At 47.6% G+C, this 17998-nt stretch overlaps 1 protein-coding gene across 4 annotated transcripts in view; it reads right to left on the reverse strand.

Annotated features, from left to right (window-relative positions):
* Nucleotides 1–8908: 8908 nt before the first annotated feature.
* Nucleotides 8909–17998, reverse strand: part of BCAS1 (brain enriched myelin associated protein 1) — a 53403-nt gene continuing 44313 nt past the window's right edge. For 2 of the 4 annotated variants that reach the window (XM_088674661.1, XM_035123176.3), the window contains 2 exons: nucleotides 14250–14495; nucleotides 8909–12417 (listed from right to left, as the gene is read on the reverse strand). In XM_088674661.1, coding sequence (XP_088530787.1) covers nucleotides 12343–12417; nucleotides 14250–14495 — 321 coding nt within the window. In that variant the 3' untranslated portion in view covers nucleotides 8909–12342. The remainder of the gene's footprint in view (nucleotides 12418–14249; nucleotides 14496–17998) is intronic. The other 2 variants (XM_035123174.3, XM_088674662.1) reach the window with 2 other exon arrangements.

Below are 17998 nucleotides of genomic sequence, written 5' to 3' on the forward strand. Positions count from 1 at the left end.
ACCTATTAGGCAAGATGGCATACAAAAATGTGTATTTTAGGGGAAATTTGCACTAAAAGGGTGAGGAATTTCTATGAAACCTTAAAAAAAGAAATTGCAAACTGATGTAGAAATGTGGACAACAGAATTTAAGATTGGAATAATGAGAAATGGAGATAAACCAATTGGTCCATCCCTAATCTTTGCAACAGGGCCCAAGTATCACTGCGATGCTGGCAGGAGTGCCGTCTAAGGAGGGCAGAGGAGCCAAGGGCCCGCCAAATTTTCAAGGAGGGGCGATTTGCTGATGTGTCACATGAACACTGTGCCTATGACACATCGTGCAGCATACACGAGTGACATGAGCACAGCGCCAGCCTGAATGTATCTTGTATCCCAATCAAACTTTCCACTATTTTCTGTCTTGTGCAGCCCTTTTTCAGGTTGGCATGCATCTCCACTCCTTTCACTCTTTAAATTTGCTTTATGTCATGGTAGCCCTGAATTTGTCTAATCTGTTAAAGCAATGCAAATTGGCGGCCTTCCCGCCAATTTGCATTGCGAGAGCCAATTCTGACTTGTTCATGCACTCCCTTCCTCCTCCTTATGGCAGGGCAGATGTTCCCAGTCATGCTTTTCTAAGCAGTCTCCTTGATTTAAAAGTTACTTTGCATCCATGTAACTGTGCTTAAGTTCATGAACTAACCTAATAAAACTGAAGGTATCCTTCAGAAACATCACAGAGGTCACAGGCAGAGCCAGGAGCATTTTATTTCATTGTTATGGAAAGCTGAATTCCCCCCACTCCACTGGCCTGACTGATGTTCTGTGGTGCGACAAATTGTGTAGCACTATAAAGCGAGGCTCAGATTTCAGTTGCGCTCAAGCACATCTGGAGATGAGGATGCACTAGGTGAAAAAAACTGCCCTGCAATTGCTCCAGTGTGTGGAAGAGATGAAGGGTGAAAGGAAGGCGCGCATGTCTTCTTTCAAGTGCTGTAGAAATTGCTTGGGAGTCGTTTCCCAATTCACTTAATGCTTGTTAATCGCTGTTCGCAAAGTCAGATGATTCTTGCTTTAAAGGGAACCACATCAACTACAGTTAGTGCAGGAGAAGAAAGGACAGGATACAAGTGAAATGAAATGACACACTTGTCAACTGCCTCCCCCCGCAAAAACATAACATAATATAACATAACATAACAACATAACACAACACAACACAACAACACAACACAACACAACACAACAACAACATAACACCCCCCAACATGCAGATAACATGGTCATTCCTCTCCCCATGTGAGACATGCTTTTGGTATTAAAATTATTTTGCTACTGTGAGGGACAAGGGATACAGGGAAGTCCCTCCCATCTTAAGTTCCAGCCCATCCCCAAGCGCTGGAGAGAGTAAGGAGAGCTCTGCCTCCAGCGGAGAGTCAGGAAGTGGTGTCCGAGGCTCAGGCAAGGTTGTGGAGCCCAGGCAGCAGGGGGGACAGGAAGTTGGACGCACGGGGGGGAGGCCAATCCCCCCAACTCCCGAATTGCGACGCAAACGTAGGGGGAAGAGGTTGGGTCTGCCAAAGCTGTGGTGCTGGAAGAAAACGCGCCAATCGCCATTCGGGAGTTCTGACACCTCACCTTAAGGATGCATTTTTACTGCTCTGAACACTGTAAATAATCAGCACTTAATAAAAGCCTTAAAAGACCATGCTGGAGTCGTTACTCTAGAGTAGCCATACCAGGCCCTCTGACAGCAACTCCCGAATCTTTTTTTGGCTACTTTGGAGTGCAGCGATGAGCGCTCAAGAGGCTGAGCATTGGAGGCTGGAGGCCGAAGCAGCGAAGCAGGAGCTGCAGAACCTCACAGCGCACGCACAGCAGCAATTGCATGCCGCTCAGGAGGAAGCGCGAGGGGCGCAGGAGGAGCTGAACAAGCTGGTGGACCAGGTGAGGACAAAAGAGGAGACTGAGAAACAGCTAAGGGTGATGGTATTGGACCTGCAGAAAAAGTTGGAAGAGGAGAAAGCCGCTAGAGGTGGGGGGGCGCCCCAGCCGCAGCTAGTCCAAGTGAGAAGGGGACAGAGCCTAGTCACCAAGTTCAGCGGCGACCCGAGGGAGTACCTAGGATTCGAGACAGAAATAAATTATGCGCTGGAATTGCATGCAGCAGAATTCCCAGATGACGCGCACAGAGTGTCCTTTATCATAGAGCATTTGACGGGGGCCGCCCGGGAATGGGTAAGACCGCTCATCGCGCAAAAAAATCCTTGCATGAAGAACGCAAAATTATTTCTAGAAGCCTTAAAAATAATGTACGCTAGCGACAGTGAAATGGAGGCCACTAAACAGGAGCTTCATAACTTAACACAAGGAAAATCGACAGTTAGGGACTACTGGGCGAGATTCACCATGCTGGTGCACAAACTGGGGTGGGATCTGCAAAGTGAGCCAGTGAAATCAGCCTTCTACCTGGGTTTGCACGCAGACGTTAAGGATGAGCTGGCGAGAGGTCATAGACCGCAGACTATGGATCAGTTAAGCAAAGCGGCGCTAGCGGTGGGGGTGAGACAGGAATCCAGATGGTATGACAAACAAGCGACGCGCGCAGCAAAACCTTGGTTCCCACGCTCCCAGGACAGACCACATCACCAAACCCCACCCCAGGGACCGCCCCCAGACCCGCCCAGACCAAGCCCAGAGCCGGAACCGATGGAGATCGGGGGAGCGCGCGCGCGGGCTTTTCAAACCCCGGCGGCGCCAAGACGCAAGGAGGGAAGAGGCGGGAATTGCTTTCTCTGCAACTCCCCCCGGCATCGCGTCAGAGACTGCCCTCATCGCAGAGAGTGGCAAGGAAAGGCGGGAACGGTTGTACCTTCCCCCGCTGACGCAGCACCACAGCAGGGAAACGAGACAGCCTGGCTGCAGGAGACAAGGGGCAGCAGCCAGGCACAGTCAGCAGACAACAGCCCCAGCCCGCCCACCCGCACAGAGAGGAGCAGAGCCAGCCCACCCCTCCCAGAGCAGGAGTGGTTCTAGAAGTCACGCTAACGCTCCCAAATGGCTATCCCCTGACAGTCCTTGCCTTAATTGACAGTGGTGCCTCAGCCAACTTCTTCTCGAGAAACTTTGCAGAAGAGCACCAGATCCAACTTCTGCAGCTGGATTTTCCCCTGCACGTGGCCACCATTGACGGCAGAGAGTTGCTGGGAGGGGCCATCACTCATCAACCCCCCCCCCCATGAGAATGACGGTGGGAAGGCACTCAGAGACACTGGCTTTCAACGTCACAACCATCTCAGACCCCCCCATCGTTTTGGGAATGAGCTGGCTGGCGCGCCACGACCCCTCCATAAGTTGGCACCAGAGATGCATCACGTTTGGGTCGGACTTTTGTCTGGAACATTGCATGCAGCACCAACCAGGGGAGGGGCCTCCGATAGCCACGGTGGCCACCATGCATGTCAAAGGGGGTGAGGCGATACCCAAGCCGTACTGGGACCTGCAGGAGGTCTTCAGCGAAGCGGAGTCCGACCACCTACCCCCACACAGGCCTTTTGACTGCCAGATCAACCTGGTGCCAGGGGCAACGATACCCCCAGCCAAGCTGTACGCCATGTCAGATCAGGAACTGGAGGATCTGCGCGCTTTCATCGACAAGAACCTCAAGCGGGGGTTCATCAGAGAAAGCAAGGCAGCAGGGGGCAGCCCGGTCTTCTGGGTGGACAAGAAAGACACGCAACAGCGCCGTCTTGTGGTGGATTTTAGACGACTGAATTCAGTGACAGAGCCAGTGGCTTTCCCCATGCCCAGAGTGGATGATCTCCTGACAGCGGCACGCAGGGGCAAGATTTTCACCAAGCTAGACCTAAGAGGGGCGTACAACTTGATCAGGATCCGGGAGGGCGATGAATGGAAAACCACGATGTTCACGCCTCTGGGCTCTTTTGAATATCTGGTGATGCCCTTCGGGTTGCAAGGGGGCTCAGCATGCTTCCAGGCCTTCATGCACCACGTCCTGGGGTCCCTCCTCTTCAAGAACTGCTTGGTCTTCCTAGATGACATCCTTATCTATTCCAATGACCCAGTGCAGCATGTGAAGGATGTCAGGGAGGTGTTGCAGCGCCTGAAGGACAACCACCTGTATGTGAAGCTGGAGAAGTGCACGTTTCACACCAAAGAGGTGGACTTCCTGGGCTACAAGCTGTCAGACAAGGGGCTGGCGATGGACAAGGACAAGGTGCAGGCCATCCTGGACTGGCACAGCCCCAGGACGCGCAAAGATGCCCAACGCCTACTAGGCTTCGCTAACTTCTACAGGAAGTTCATCAAGAACTTCTCTCGTGTCACGGCTCCTATCACCGACTGCCTGAGAGGCAAGCAGAAGTTCCGGTGGACACCAGAGGCGCAAGCAGCGTTCGAAAGCCTCAAGAGGGTATTCGCTTCAGACCAGCACCTGTTCCACGTGGTGCAGGATGCGCCCCTACGCCTGGAGACAGATGCTTCGGACAAGGCTCTGGGAGCGATTCTGTTGCAACTGGACGCCAACAGAGAGTGGAGACCCTGTGCCTTCTTCTCCAGGAAGCTGACCCAGCCAGAACGCAACTACACAGTGTTTGATAGGGAACTTCTCGCGATCCACGCTGCGTTCCAGCACTGGCGACACTTCCTGGTGGGCGCCAAGCACCCCATCCAGGTGTGCACAGACCACAAGAACCTAGAGTTCTGGAGAACTGCCAGGGTGCTCAACCAGCGGCAGATACGGTGGGCAGAGTTCTTCTCGAACTTCAACTTCTCCATCCACTACATCCCGGGGGAGCAGAATATCAGGGCGGATGCCCTCTCCCGCAAGCCAGAGTACATGGAGGAGGAGTTGCCACCAGCACCCAGGCACATTTTCCCCCCATCAGCATGGTCATGCGGAGCAGCAGTGGTGAGCGAGGCAGAACTCACAGCACTGACAGCAGCTGATGAATTTGCCACCCGCATCTTCGGAGAACTGAGAGGGGGGAGGGAGCAGGCCAAAGACTTTGAGGAAAGGAGGGGTTTGCTTTTTTACAGGGGAGCCCTGTACCTGCCAACCAAACAGCTGAGAGGTAAGGCCCTCAAGCAGATGCACGACAACCCAACGGCGGGCCATTTCGGAAGGGACAAAACCACTCACCTAGTCATGAGACACTTCTGGTGGCCAGGGGTGCGGGAGGATGTTCGGGATTATGTAAGGGGATGTGACACCTGCCAGCGAGCAAAGGTGGTCAGAGCGCCACCAGCAGGTTTGCTGGAGCCATTAGCCACACCGCACAGGCCGTGGGAAGTAGTGTCCATGGACTTCATCACAGACCTGCCGTCGTCCAGGGGCAAGACCGCAGTGTTGGTGGTGGTGGACCTCATGTCCAAAATGTGCCACTTTATACCGTGTGCCAGGGCGGTCTCGGCAGAAGAGACGGCCAAACTGTTTGTTGACCACGTATTCAGACTGCATGGATTGCCTTTAAGAGTTATTTCGGATCGTGGCCGCCAATTTGTTTCCAGTTTCTGGCGGCGGCTAATGAACCTCCTGCAGGTGGAGGTCAGTTTGTCTACGGCTCGGCACCCGCAGACCAATGGACAGGCGGAGCGGGTCAACGCCATTCTGCAGCAGTACCTGAGATGTTACGTCAGCCAGAGGCAAACGGACTGGGTGGATCGCCTGCCACTGGCAGAATTTGCCTACAACAATGCAGTGCACGTCTCCACAGGGGTGTCGCCCTTTAAGGCCAACTACGGGCGCGACCTCAGATCTTTCCCGGAGAGGGAGGGGGAGGAGGAGGAAGAGGGCCCACAGGCAGAGGATTGGGCAGAGGACCTGGAGACGGTGCACCAGCAGCTCAGAGAACACTTGGAGAGGGCCAAGGAAGCGTACAAGAAGGGGGCAGATCGCCACAGGCGACCGGGAGAGGTCATCAGGGTGGGGGACAAGGTTTGGTTATCCTCGGAAGGTCTTCCCACCAGGGGGCGATGCAAAAAGTTAGCACCCAGGAGGCTGGGCCCCTTCACGGTCACGCAACAGGTCAACCCGGTAGCCTTCAGGCTAGCACTGCCGGAGGACATGAGAGTGCACCCAGTGTTTCATAGATCACTGCTGTCGCCGTACAGGGAAAGTACCAGGTTCAGGGACAGCGATCAGCCTCCAGAGGGAGGGGGGGAGACGGGAGACGCCCGACAGCTCAATGAGGCAACTGAGATTTTAGACTCAAGGAGAGGGGTGAGAGGGCTGGAGTACCTGATAGCATGGGAGGACACTCCGCCGTCCCACAATGAGTGGATACCGGCCACGGAAGTACCTGAGGAATTTTTAGTGGAAGAGTTCCACGCCCTGTTCCCCCACAGGCCCAAGCCCTGGCACATGGAAAGGGAGGGAGAGGGGGAGGGGCAGGAGGAAGGGATAGCAGGCAGCAGCTCTCCATGGAGATGGGAAGCGGAATTTGAGGACACGGAAGAAGAGGTGTGGGTTTCACCGAGGTCGACGACGTCAGAGGCAGGAGAGGACTGGCAGAACATTTTTACTCCCACCAGCTCTGACGCCACTGACTTCTTGGGATTCCCGTCTTCTCAGGGGGAAGGAGAAAGATCGCAGGATTGGGGGGAAATTTTTACACCCACAGGCTCGGATGCCACAGACTTCTTGGGGTTTCACTCGTCCCCAGCAAGCAGAGAGCCACTAGGGAGGGGGGGAGAGGAGCCTGGGAGGGGGGTGGATGTGAGGGACAAGGGATACAGGGAAGTCCCTCCCATCTTAAGTTCCAGCCCATCCCCAAGCGCTGGAGAGAGTAAGGAGAGCTCTGCCTCCAGCGGAGAGTCAGGAAGTGGTGTCCGAGGCTCAGGCAAGGTTGTGGAGCCCAGGCAGCAGGGGGGACAGGAAGTTGGACGCACGGGGGGGGAGGCCAATCCCCCCAACTCCCGAATTGCGACGCAAACGTAGGGGGAAGAGGTTGGGTCTGCCAAAGCTGTGGTGCTGGAAGAAAACGCGCCAATCGCCATTCGGGAGTTCTGACACCTCACCTTAAGGATGCATTTTTACTGCTCTGAACACTGTAAATAATCAGCACTTAATAAAAGCCTTAAAAGACCATGCTGGAGTCGTTACTCTAGAGTAGCCATACCAGGCCCTCTGACAGCTCCCAATTGTATGCTACCAGGCTAGGTTTGAAGTTCTTATTGTAGTTTATACTACCCCTGGTTGTCTCACCTCAAAAAGAATATTGTAGAGTTGGGAAAAGTTCAGAAAAGGTAAGCCAAAATGATAAAAGGGGATAGAGTGATTCCCCCCAAGAGGGAAGGTTACACCATTTGGGACTTCTTAGTTTAGAAGAAAGGCGAATAAGAGGCAACATGAGCAGATAGTCTACTCAGGCTTTACTTCCTTCCTACTTCTGCAAGTTCAGTCAGTATGAGTTAGCGTGTACTGGTGTTAACTTCTTGGGTCCATATTGGTCACATGTAAAACTTGGACTTGGAATGGCTTTATTTGCCATGAGTAATAAATCTTAAGTTTTCTTTATCCTTTCAACTAGTGGTCTAAACCACTGAGCCTCTTGGGGTTGCCGATCAGAAGGTCAGCGGTTCGAATCCCCGCGGTGGGGTGAGCTCCTGTTGCTCGGTCCCAGCTCCTGCCAACCTAGCAGTTGGAAAGCACGTCAAAGTGCAAGTAGATAAATAGGCACCACTGTGGCGGGAAGGTAAATGGCGTTTCCGTGCGCTCTGGCTTCCATCGTGGTGTCCCGTTGCACCAGAAGCGGTTTAGTCCTGCTGGCCACATGACCCGGGAAGCTGTCTGTGGACAAATGCCGGCTCCCTCGGCCTGAAAGCAAGATGAGCGCCTTTGACTGGACTTAACTGTACAGGGGTCCTTTACCTTTACCTTTTACCTTACCAGATTATATTTACCAAACACCAGTAACTGGTAAGGTAAAGTAGCCTTGCAAAAAATACTGTAGGGGGGGATCCACTTACACATTTCCCGCCAGAGATTTGCTTAAAATTTGCATGTGCGTTGGCATGCAAAATTGAGTGAGTATATATTATGCATGCAAATGTGTGTCCTGGATCTAAACAATGGCCGATCCATTGCTCTGTTTTCCTCAACTAGCAGGGTCTATGGTAGATTGTGGCTAATGTGTGTATTAGCTGATATGATGTTCCACCGCCCTGTCCCATTCAGTTTAGTAGAAATGGGATGTGCAAAAACTGACTTAGGTACAATGTACAGTATGTAATCTACAGTATGTAGGGGACCCAGGTGGCACTGTGGTTAAACCACCGAGCCTAGGGCTTGCTGATCAGAAGGTCGGCGGTTCGAATCCCTGTGACGGGGTGAGCTCCCGCTGCTTGGTCCCAGCTCCTGCCAACCTAGCAGTTCGAAAGCACGTCAAAGTGCAAGTAGATAAATAGGAACCGCTACAGCGGGAAGGTAAACGGCGTTTCCGTGTGCTGCTCTGGTTTGCCAGAAGCGGCTTTGTCATGCTGGCCACATGACCTGGAAGCTATATGCCGGCTCCCTCGGCCAATAATGCGAGATGAGCGCGCAACCCCAGAGTCGGTCACGACTGGACCTAATGGTCAGGGGTCCCTTTACCTTTACAGTATGTAAACATACTCTGAAGAAGTGTGCATGCACACGAAAGCTCATACCAAAATATAAACTTAGTTGGTCTTTAAGGTGCTACTGAAGGAATTTTTTTATTTTGCTTCGACTCAGACCAACACGGCTACCTACCTGTAACTAGAAGTATGTAAACAGTCTGTGTGGTGATTAGTCCCCAGGAACACATCCATTCACTTTTAAAATAATATTGTATAATCATCTTCTTCCATCAACTCCATATCAGATTTAAAATAACTGTGACCATGAATGATGACTTTCAGTTGAAACACTAAAAATGCAAATGAGTTTTCTTCAGGAATGTTTATTGAATCAGAAGGAAATCAAAATATACAACTATTTAGAATTCAGGTGCTAGTTTATATCATTAGTCTTATTCTTCCTTGCTTTTACAATAACACACATATCTGAATTTTCCATGAACGCTATTAAACTTGCATCTCATATGATCTTTTTGAAGCAGGCAAAATTTTGTTCAGTCTTATAATCTGGTATAGTTTTCGTTTAAGGAATTAAGTTTAGTTACAGGCATAAACTAAAAGACGTTTCTGTAAAACTGAAGTGTTTTTCTTCCTTTAATGATAAGAAAAAAATTAATATCAAAAGTAAATACATCCTTTGAGTTAGTGATATAAAGGGCTCCATTGTGCTGCATTTTTGTTAATACTTTAATCACTTTCTTTTCAAAAGCTAATTTCCCCCCATTTTATTACATCAAGGAAGAAAATAAATGAGAATGAGTTAGATGTCCTGTACATTTCAGCCTTTTCAATATTAATAACTTGGGAATCAATTTGAAGCACACTCTTAAAAGTTGAGTTATATGACCTTGGCGCTTGTAACCACAAACTTTTTTTAAAAAAACCCAACAACAACAACATCTTGTCAATGTTCAATTTATCAAATGATGATTTTAAAAGCTTTATACTTATTCTTCCACCCCCACATAATTTTGCCACAAAAACAGAATCCTTCTTATCACCTCCACCCATAGCTGCCAAGTTATCCCTTTTTTTTAAGGGAAATTCCATTATGCTGAATAGGCTTCCTCGCGAGAAAAGGGAAAACTTGGCAGCTATGCCTCCATCTAACTATAATTATTTTTAACAGGACCTTTATTACACTATGCAATCCTATGCAATGTTTACTGTTCAATAAATCTTACTTCTGAGTAATTGTATTTTGCTTAGAATTGCAGGCTTAGAATGTTTTCTTACCTTGTTTGTTAGAATAACCATTCCATCTTCCACATTAGCCTACGCAGACATAACACTTAACTGTGGTTTGTTTTCTTAACCATAGTTAAGCACTGCATCTGATTAATTAGATTATCATTAATAGTTGCCTGGAAAATAGGGTGGGAAACTATGGACTGAAGTGTGTTTGCAAACCATAGTTTGCATTAGCTGTGGTTATGTACTGCATCTGTAATGAGCAAACCACAGTTAAGGCAACAAGTTCTCCCTATATATATTGGACAATTGTTTCAGGCTTCATAAGACACAGGTTATGAAACCACACATTTATGAAGCTGAGAATGATGAACTGAACTGAGCTATTCTCTGGTTATAGAGCATAACTAGGAAAACTAGATCTCTTCACTGCAAAGGATAGAACCGGGGTTGGCAACAAATGCTAACCATGCCCATTATATCTGCACCAGGTTACAGAGAGGTGTAAGAAGAGTGCCTCCTCTCTGTAGGGGGTCTGTCTCACCTGACCATACATCTACAAAAATCCCAACTGAAACTATTTTGATTCCTAGAGTAGCCACAGGCAATCGAAAGGAACAACAGCACAGTGAGAGAACTCATACAGTGGTGCCTCGCAAGACGAATTTAATTCGTTCCGCGAGTCAATTCATTTTGCGAAACATTCGTCTTGCGAATCGCGGTTTCCCATAGGAATGCATTGAAATTTCTTTTTTTCCATAGGAACGCATTAATTAAATTTCAATGCATTCCTATGGGAAACCGCGATTCACAATATGAATTTTTTTGCAAAACGAATTCGTCTTGCGAGTCACCATCAGATCGCAAGGCACATTCGTCTTGCGAAAAATTCGTCTTGCAGGGCATTCGTCTTGCGAGGTACCCCTGTACTTTGCAATATTGTAGGTGACAGATTCAGTCTCACATATTGGGATGGGAAAGACCTGAGATCTTGGAGGGCTGCGACCATTTAGAGGAGGCAGTGCTGAGCTAGATGGACCAATGGTCTCACACAGTGTAAGATAACTTCCCCATGTTCAGAGATAGGCAAGTGGGAAAATCTGAATCTTCAGGTTGCAGTTTTGCTGACTAACACAAACTTTGTGCTTTGAACACCATCTCCCTAACCAATTAGTCTTCACTATTATCCATGCTTATGACAAGGAAGGATTCTATACCTCTTGGCTGCAACACAGCTGCGTGCTCACAGTTACTCTAACCAGTCCAGATTAAAATTGTGTGGTGCACTGTAAAGATTAACAAGTAGACATCTGCACAGGTCACATAGGTACACATACAAGTAGACCTTATCATAGGTAAACATGCAGGGAGAGCTTGGAATACAGGCTTGGGATAAGGCACGGTTAGGGCTGTGATCAGACCGCAAACCAGGGAAACACAATCTGCATATTGTGTAAAAAAAAATAAAGCAATGAAGATACAAATTATGAATATGCTAACTGGGTGCACTCAATTTGGCAGCTCTAATCAGCTGGCCAACATCTTTATTGCAGCTGGGGGTAATAAGAGACTCTCATAATTTTGCTTTCCCCTTGCAGGGGATGTGAAGTGGATTAATGTGCTGGGCTCAGCCCTGGCCAAAGGCATGGACTTTAAGATCTGGTCATCAGAGACATCTGTTTTTGGTTCAGGGAGGCTGCCCAGAGACAAGAGCATGGGGGGACCCTGCCATAAGATAGCATGACAGGGCCAGATGTGGGAGCAGAAGTCTCCATTTCAGGTCGAAGCCAAGCGCTATTTTAATGCTGTAATTAGCAGCCACATCTTGTTTTGTAAAACTCAAGACCAGGCGCATGCTTGCCCCGCCTCCCCAATTTTCATAGGGACTGCAGCATGAAGGAAAGGGGAGCCTTAACAATTCTCTTCCCAGATGCAATCCTGACAAAAATTGCCCTCCACCAACAGCAATTAGATTTGACAGAGTGGGAGAAGACGCTCCCTTTGGTTAACTTTAATCAGCATCGTAGCTGGGGAGGGGGGATAAACCTCCCCTCCCCACATGCCCCTGGTATTTAATTTTAAAATGCACACATACACAGATGTGGTTGATAATAGAGCTATTAAAGTAACATCTGGCTTTGCCCTAACAATGGGGAGCTTTTATGCGGTGAAGATCTTTATGTTGGTGGCCATAGTCAATATCGCTCTCCCTACTCCTTGCACCATACTTGACACAACTCTCGTCTTTTCCTTCCCCATTAACCTTCTCAGCAGCTAAGCTGTCCTCAGCTCTAAGAGTTTCTCCATTGCTTTTCTGTGACCTTTAAAGTTAGCCTATTTGAAGAAAACTTTCTGAAGAAATTCAGAACGCGTTGCACACCAGTCTTTGCTTGAGCCTGGCACAGCTAATGTTTGGCAACAGCCATATGAAGCAAGGGGGTAGAAGGGAAGAGAAATGAACCAAAGCAAGTCTTCTTTTTTTACGCTGCATGGGTGGGGGGGAAATGATGGCGGAGATCCAACAATCCGTCATTTGGTTCGGTGTATTCACTACTTGGGTTTCACAAAAGGCACAATTGATACTGGATCTGTTTGTACTTCGGCATCGGACATCCGTTTGGGGCTCTGTCAAAGGGAAAAAAACAGAGAGAGAGAGATGTATAGATATTGATGAAGATGCTAAAAAGCTGATTATGTTGGAGCCTCACATAGGCATTTTCCACTTACATTGTTACTAAGCTTGTAGCCCATTTTATGCAGACAGTGAAATAGACTGTGTGTAAATTTTTACTTAAAAACAATTCTGTACAATGCTGAGTAAAAAAAAAAAGTATCAAAAGAAAACCTGTAATATATATTACAGTTATTCCCATAACTTACTAGTTATATATTACAGTTATTCCCATAATTTACTAGTTATATAACTAGTAAGTTATGGAAGACAGGAGTGCCTGGCGTGCTATGGTCCATGGGGTCACGAAGAGTCGGACACGACTAAACGACTAAACAACAACAACAAAAGTTATGGGGAGGAGCCAGGACTTTGAAATAGTACACCCAGACTACTGGAAATCTTTTCCAGCACCTCTTTGAGCCAGAGACTGCTTGCATGCTTGCAACTTAAGGTTGGTAAGCAAACGGACTAGAAACTTGGGTTTTGCACTTTCTCTGTGCTTGTGCAGAGTCACAGAAAACATACAGTCCTGGCTGTAGCATCTGAAAGCTGGTGTCTCAGGAAAGTTTATTTTGCATTTAATAAATGTGGTTTGAATTATTCAAGCAGAAAGCCAGTACGTTGTGGGGTCTTATGGGATCTGGTGGGCAAGAAGAGCTTAGACCAGTGATTTGCCAGTTCTAACACATAATACGTTTTGACCCTACGTACATTTTTTTTTAAAAAAATCACCATTAGCGTTCACATGTAGAAGAAAGGCTCAAATAAATGATGTTATTAGCAGTTGCCCCAAGAGGTTCCAGGAGTCTCTGCTTATCCCTTTAGCTTTCCTTATAGCAAGCAGTTGGAAGAGATGAAGTAAAAGTGCTTTCGGTACCGTATATACACGTATATATTGCTATTGTTAATTTAGTTCCCCCTGGTAAACGATTAGCAATTGAAAAAATAAAGCTCAAAGGGTCCTGCCCAAAGGCTCACAATCTAGAAGACACGACACATATATGAACAGATGGGATGGGAAGGGGTAAGAAGTGGGATTGATCCTGCAGAAGAAAAGATGTAAAACAGGCAGTCAGGTTCACAGTCCAAGATTCACAGGAAATGTATGATGGCGGCGGCTGTTGAATCAGCCTTTTTACCCAGTGTTTCTTTTTTCAATACTGGACCTTACTTGCATTTTAATGCAGTTATAGTGCACAAATATCTAATTTGTATGTCCCCAAACAATGCATGAACCATAACACAATTATCCATCAAAATCCAGACTATTCTGAATTTTGCAATTCAGTTCTCCAACCAAAAAATGTTTACAAAAATGTATAAAAAGGGGAATGTGTACTAAAATGCAGAAACACCATGCAACAATGCATCACTGTAGGAAAATTGTTCGCAAAAATGTGTATATAATGCAAAATTGCACACAAAAGTGTATAGATTAGGAGAAAACCAAGATTTTTTTTTTTTTGCCGAGGACTTAAAAAAGAAAAAGTTGAAAACTGCTATGGAAATATGGAGAACTGAATATAAGTTTAGAAAAATGAGAAACCAAAATTGAGAGATTTGTCCAAGCCTAAGCAGAAGGCTCCTTTCCCAGCCCCTCTCAAATTTAGCAGTGGGCCTGCTTTTTACCAAACACATTACAACCCCAATTGACAAATTGTGGCATACAAGTGAACTCCTGGGAACAGATTCGGAGGCTAAGACCCAACATGCTTATACACGAAAGCTTCCCAGAATGGTGGCTACACCAGGATCGCTAAAGAAAAAATGAAAGGTAACGTACAAGGCCCTTAAAAAACCCTCCGAATGACTGTCTCTTCTCTATCCTCTTCGGAGTGTTTTCCTTCGCAGCTTCCCCTCCATTCTGAAGGGAGTCTGTCTCGGCTGTTTGTTGCTCTGTGGAGTCTGGCTGGTCTTTGGCTTCCTGTTTGTTTCCTTGCTGGTTCTCTGTTGAACTCTCTTGGCTCCTCTCGGCCACAGGTTCTCTGTTCTCAGCCTGGGTCAAGGGCCTGTCTTTGAAGTCCAGTGTCTAAAGCAGTTTCAAACAGCAGTTATTTTAAAAAAAGAAAGAAAGAAATGCATTTGGCAGGAGGCCCCCCCAGTTTATTTAAAATTAAAGCTACCTTGCCTCCAATGCACATGCAACTCAAATGGTGGAAAATCTATTTGCTGCGATCCTATGCACACTTAATGAGGAAATAGGAGCCATGGTAGGGCTTACTTCTCCCTGCGCATGCATAGGATCGGGCTGCACATCATAATTCCAGTATGTTCAGCCTGCCACCCCCCCTCTCTCTCACACACACACACCTGAAGAAGTGTGCATGCACACGAAAGCTCTAAGGTGCTACTGGAAGGATTTTTTAAATTTTGTTTCGACTACGGCAGACCAACACGGCTACACACACACACACACACACACACACACACACACACACACACAAATTGCCCCTTTTACAGTTGTGGGACTACTCTCATGGAGGAAAATGCGCAAGCGGCTTTCTGCAAAGCATTTCTTTTTACACATTTCTGTTGTTTTTATATTTCTCCATGCATAATAAAAAAATAGAGGAAAGGCATTTAAGTTAGGGCCATGTCTAGATGGATCTTATTCAGGCATCTCAGTACCCGCAAACAGCGTTTCCTAACATGTTTTTAGAGAGTGTCCAAAGCACGCCACAAATATAACCTTGGTAGTAGTTACAACAATCCCGCAAAGCAGTCCAGGGTAACTGCCACTCCCATATTATAGATGGAATTCGGAGGCTAAGAGGTGGCAGTTTGCTGAAGGCTGCTTAGTGACTTCAAGGCTGCGGCAATATTTGAACCACATGGCAAGACACATGGGCTGTTTAAATCAAACCCAATTGACTGGAACCAGATGCAAATGAACGTGGGATTTGCAGGGTGTACTGCTGAACACTGCAATAACCTCCACAGTTTCCTAAACCAAAAAGGCATTCCCTTTTTTTGTGACACAGCGTTTCTTTTTGAAAATTAACTACGAACCCCACAATTTAGGATCCCTTCCAGACCTGTGCCAAAGTTTTGCAGTTGTTTTGCAGCAAAAACCCTGCGTTTTGCAGCGCCCCACAAACTGGGTAATTGATACATCAAACCAAATTTGGAATCCCCTCCAAACCTCTGCAGTTGTTTTGTAGCAAAACCCCCACATCTCGCAGCACCCCACAAAATGAGCAATTGATACATCAAACACAGGGCTCCTACTTAACATTAACTACGAACCCTAAAATTTGGAATCCCTAATGGGACCACTTTATTTGCATGCAGAAGGCCCTGGTTAAATCCCTGGCATCTCCAGGTGAGGCTTGGAGAACCCGTCTCAAATCCTGCAGAGCCACTGTCAGTCAGTGAGCACTGAACTATATAGACTGCTGGCCTGACTTGGTATAATGCAGTTTCTCATGTGGGTAACTAGGCTGGCCAGATGCAAAGGATATCAGGGCTCCTGCACTTTCCATAGTTATGCAGAGGAGGAAATGTCAGCAGGTATAATTTGCATAATAATAGGATCTATAATTCTGGAGCCTAGGAAGTTACCATCTAAACACAACCCGAGAGACACAATGTTTTCTCATGCATGCATGCAACAACAACAACAACAGCATTACAACAAAGCAGTAACTGTGTTCTCTTCCCAAGCCATGAAGCATGAAACCAAAAGATGGAGAGAGACAGAGACAGAGAAACATTTGAAAGATCAAGATAACAGATAAATGACACTGGGCTACAGAAGAGAAAGATTGCACAAACAAATTTCCACAGTGTAAAATTACAATACTCCACCAGAAGATTGACAAGCCATGATTTGGTAGTCCAATGCCATAGAAAATTCTGCATGGAATTGCAAATGGAGAAAACATGGCTTCTTACATCCATTCATTTTTAAAATATTACTTTTGTTCTCAAAGTAACAACTATTACAAGACAGTTCGCTATAGCAAAGGGAGTGAAATAAGAACAGGATATGGACAAAGTTCATAAAGGTTCACAACAAAATGCTACAGCTTGTTTAAAAGAAAGAGGAAGAGAATGGCAATGTTAGATTACAAAGTGAAACGAAATAATATGCACCCCTTTCCCTGCCTTTAGCCATTATTGCGCATCTGGGATGTTATCCTCAAGCTATACATCTGGAAGCCACTTTAAAGGTGCCTGAAAGTCACAGGTCATGATATTTTCAGGGTTTATAGGCAACCTGTGGGTTAACGTAAATCTCTTAAGTTATTATTATTATTATTATTATTATTATTATTATTAAAAAAACATTCTGAATTTAATTTGCTCAGGCAGCATGCCTTGGTGTATGAAACCTCTGAATCCATACCTCTGGCATAATAACATTTACAGATTGCAGAATCAGCCTCTGGAGTCTGCATGAAGAAAGTTCCCATGCTGTTTCTTTTCAAACACCCCTACTTTATTGTGTAGGCTGGTGCACAAGCAGTGCCTTGCTCAAGACTCAAACCACAATTAAGAGATGTAGGTGTGAGCTGCTTGATTGCAGAGACCCTCACTCATAGTTGCCAGCTCCCTGGGACCCCTGGGTGCCCAAGCAGCCACAAAATTCCCCATGAAGCGACCGGGCACCTACAAATTTTGGTGCCATGGTCATGCACATTGCATGGCACCCATGGCCCCAGGCAACCATGGTTGCTGGGCCATGCTGGCACTCCTGCCCTCACTGTAGCTCCTCCCTTCTTCTCCCTGTAGCTCTTCAATTTCTCCCAATACCTCCAGTTGTTATCAGCTGCACCATTAACCACTGTGATAACACAAGCCCAGTATTTGAAACAAAGGTTAGCTTAGGTGCATCATTGTCCACCATGGTTACAACAAACCATGACTAAAGGCTAGAGGGATGGCTGACTGAACCATGGCTTAATGCACGGGTGTCAAACACAAGGCCCGGGGGCCAAATCCGGCCCGCCAGCCCTTGTCATGTGGCCCGCCGAGCGCCCCAGCCAGCGGGACCCAGCAGCGGGACCTTGCTCCTGAAGCGCCGCGCCGACAAAGCGCCGACAAACAGCTGGGCCCGGGGGGGTAGAAAGGCGGCCAGAGCAGCGCTGCGTGGAGCACCCCGAGCCACAGCAGGAGAAGGAGGAGGCAGCTTGCCGGGTCAACGCCCAGCAGCGCCGCACGGAGAGTCCTGAGCCTCTGTGACGCAGCAGTGCTATGTAGCACTTTGAATCCTCCTCCTCCTGCCACGGCTCGGCGCCTGGAAACGGCTGCTGTTGCTGAAGCACAGACAAAGCACCCAGCAGCGCCGCGTGGAGGAGGAGGAGGATTCAAAGTGCTACAGAGCACTGCTGCGTCCCAGAGGCTCGGCACTCTCCGTACGGTGCTGCCGGGCACCGACCCGACAAGCCGCCTCCTCCTCCTCTTGCCTCACCTCCTCCTCCTCCTTCCGCGGCTCAGCCTCATGAACGTGAGCTCAGCAGCGGCTCAGCCTCACGAACGTGCAACTCTGAGGCTTTACGCACTTCTCCTAAAACGGACACCTGCTGCCTC

Source organism: Zootoca vivipara, chromosome 7 (assembly GCF_965207765.1).
Source record: "Zootoca vivipara chromosome 7, rZooViv2.hap1.1, whole genome shotgun sequence".
Taxonomy (NCBI): Eukaryota; Metazoa; Chordata; class Lepidosauria; order Squamata; family Lacertidae; genus Zootoca; species Zootoca vivipara.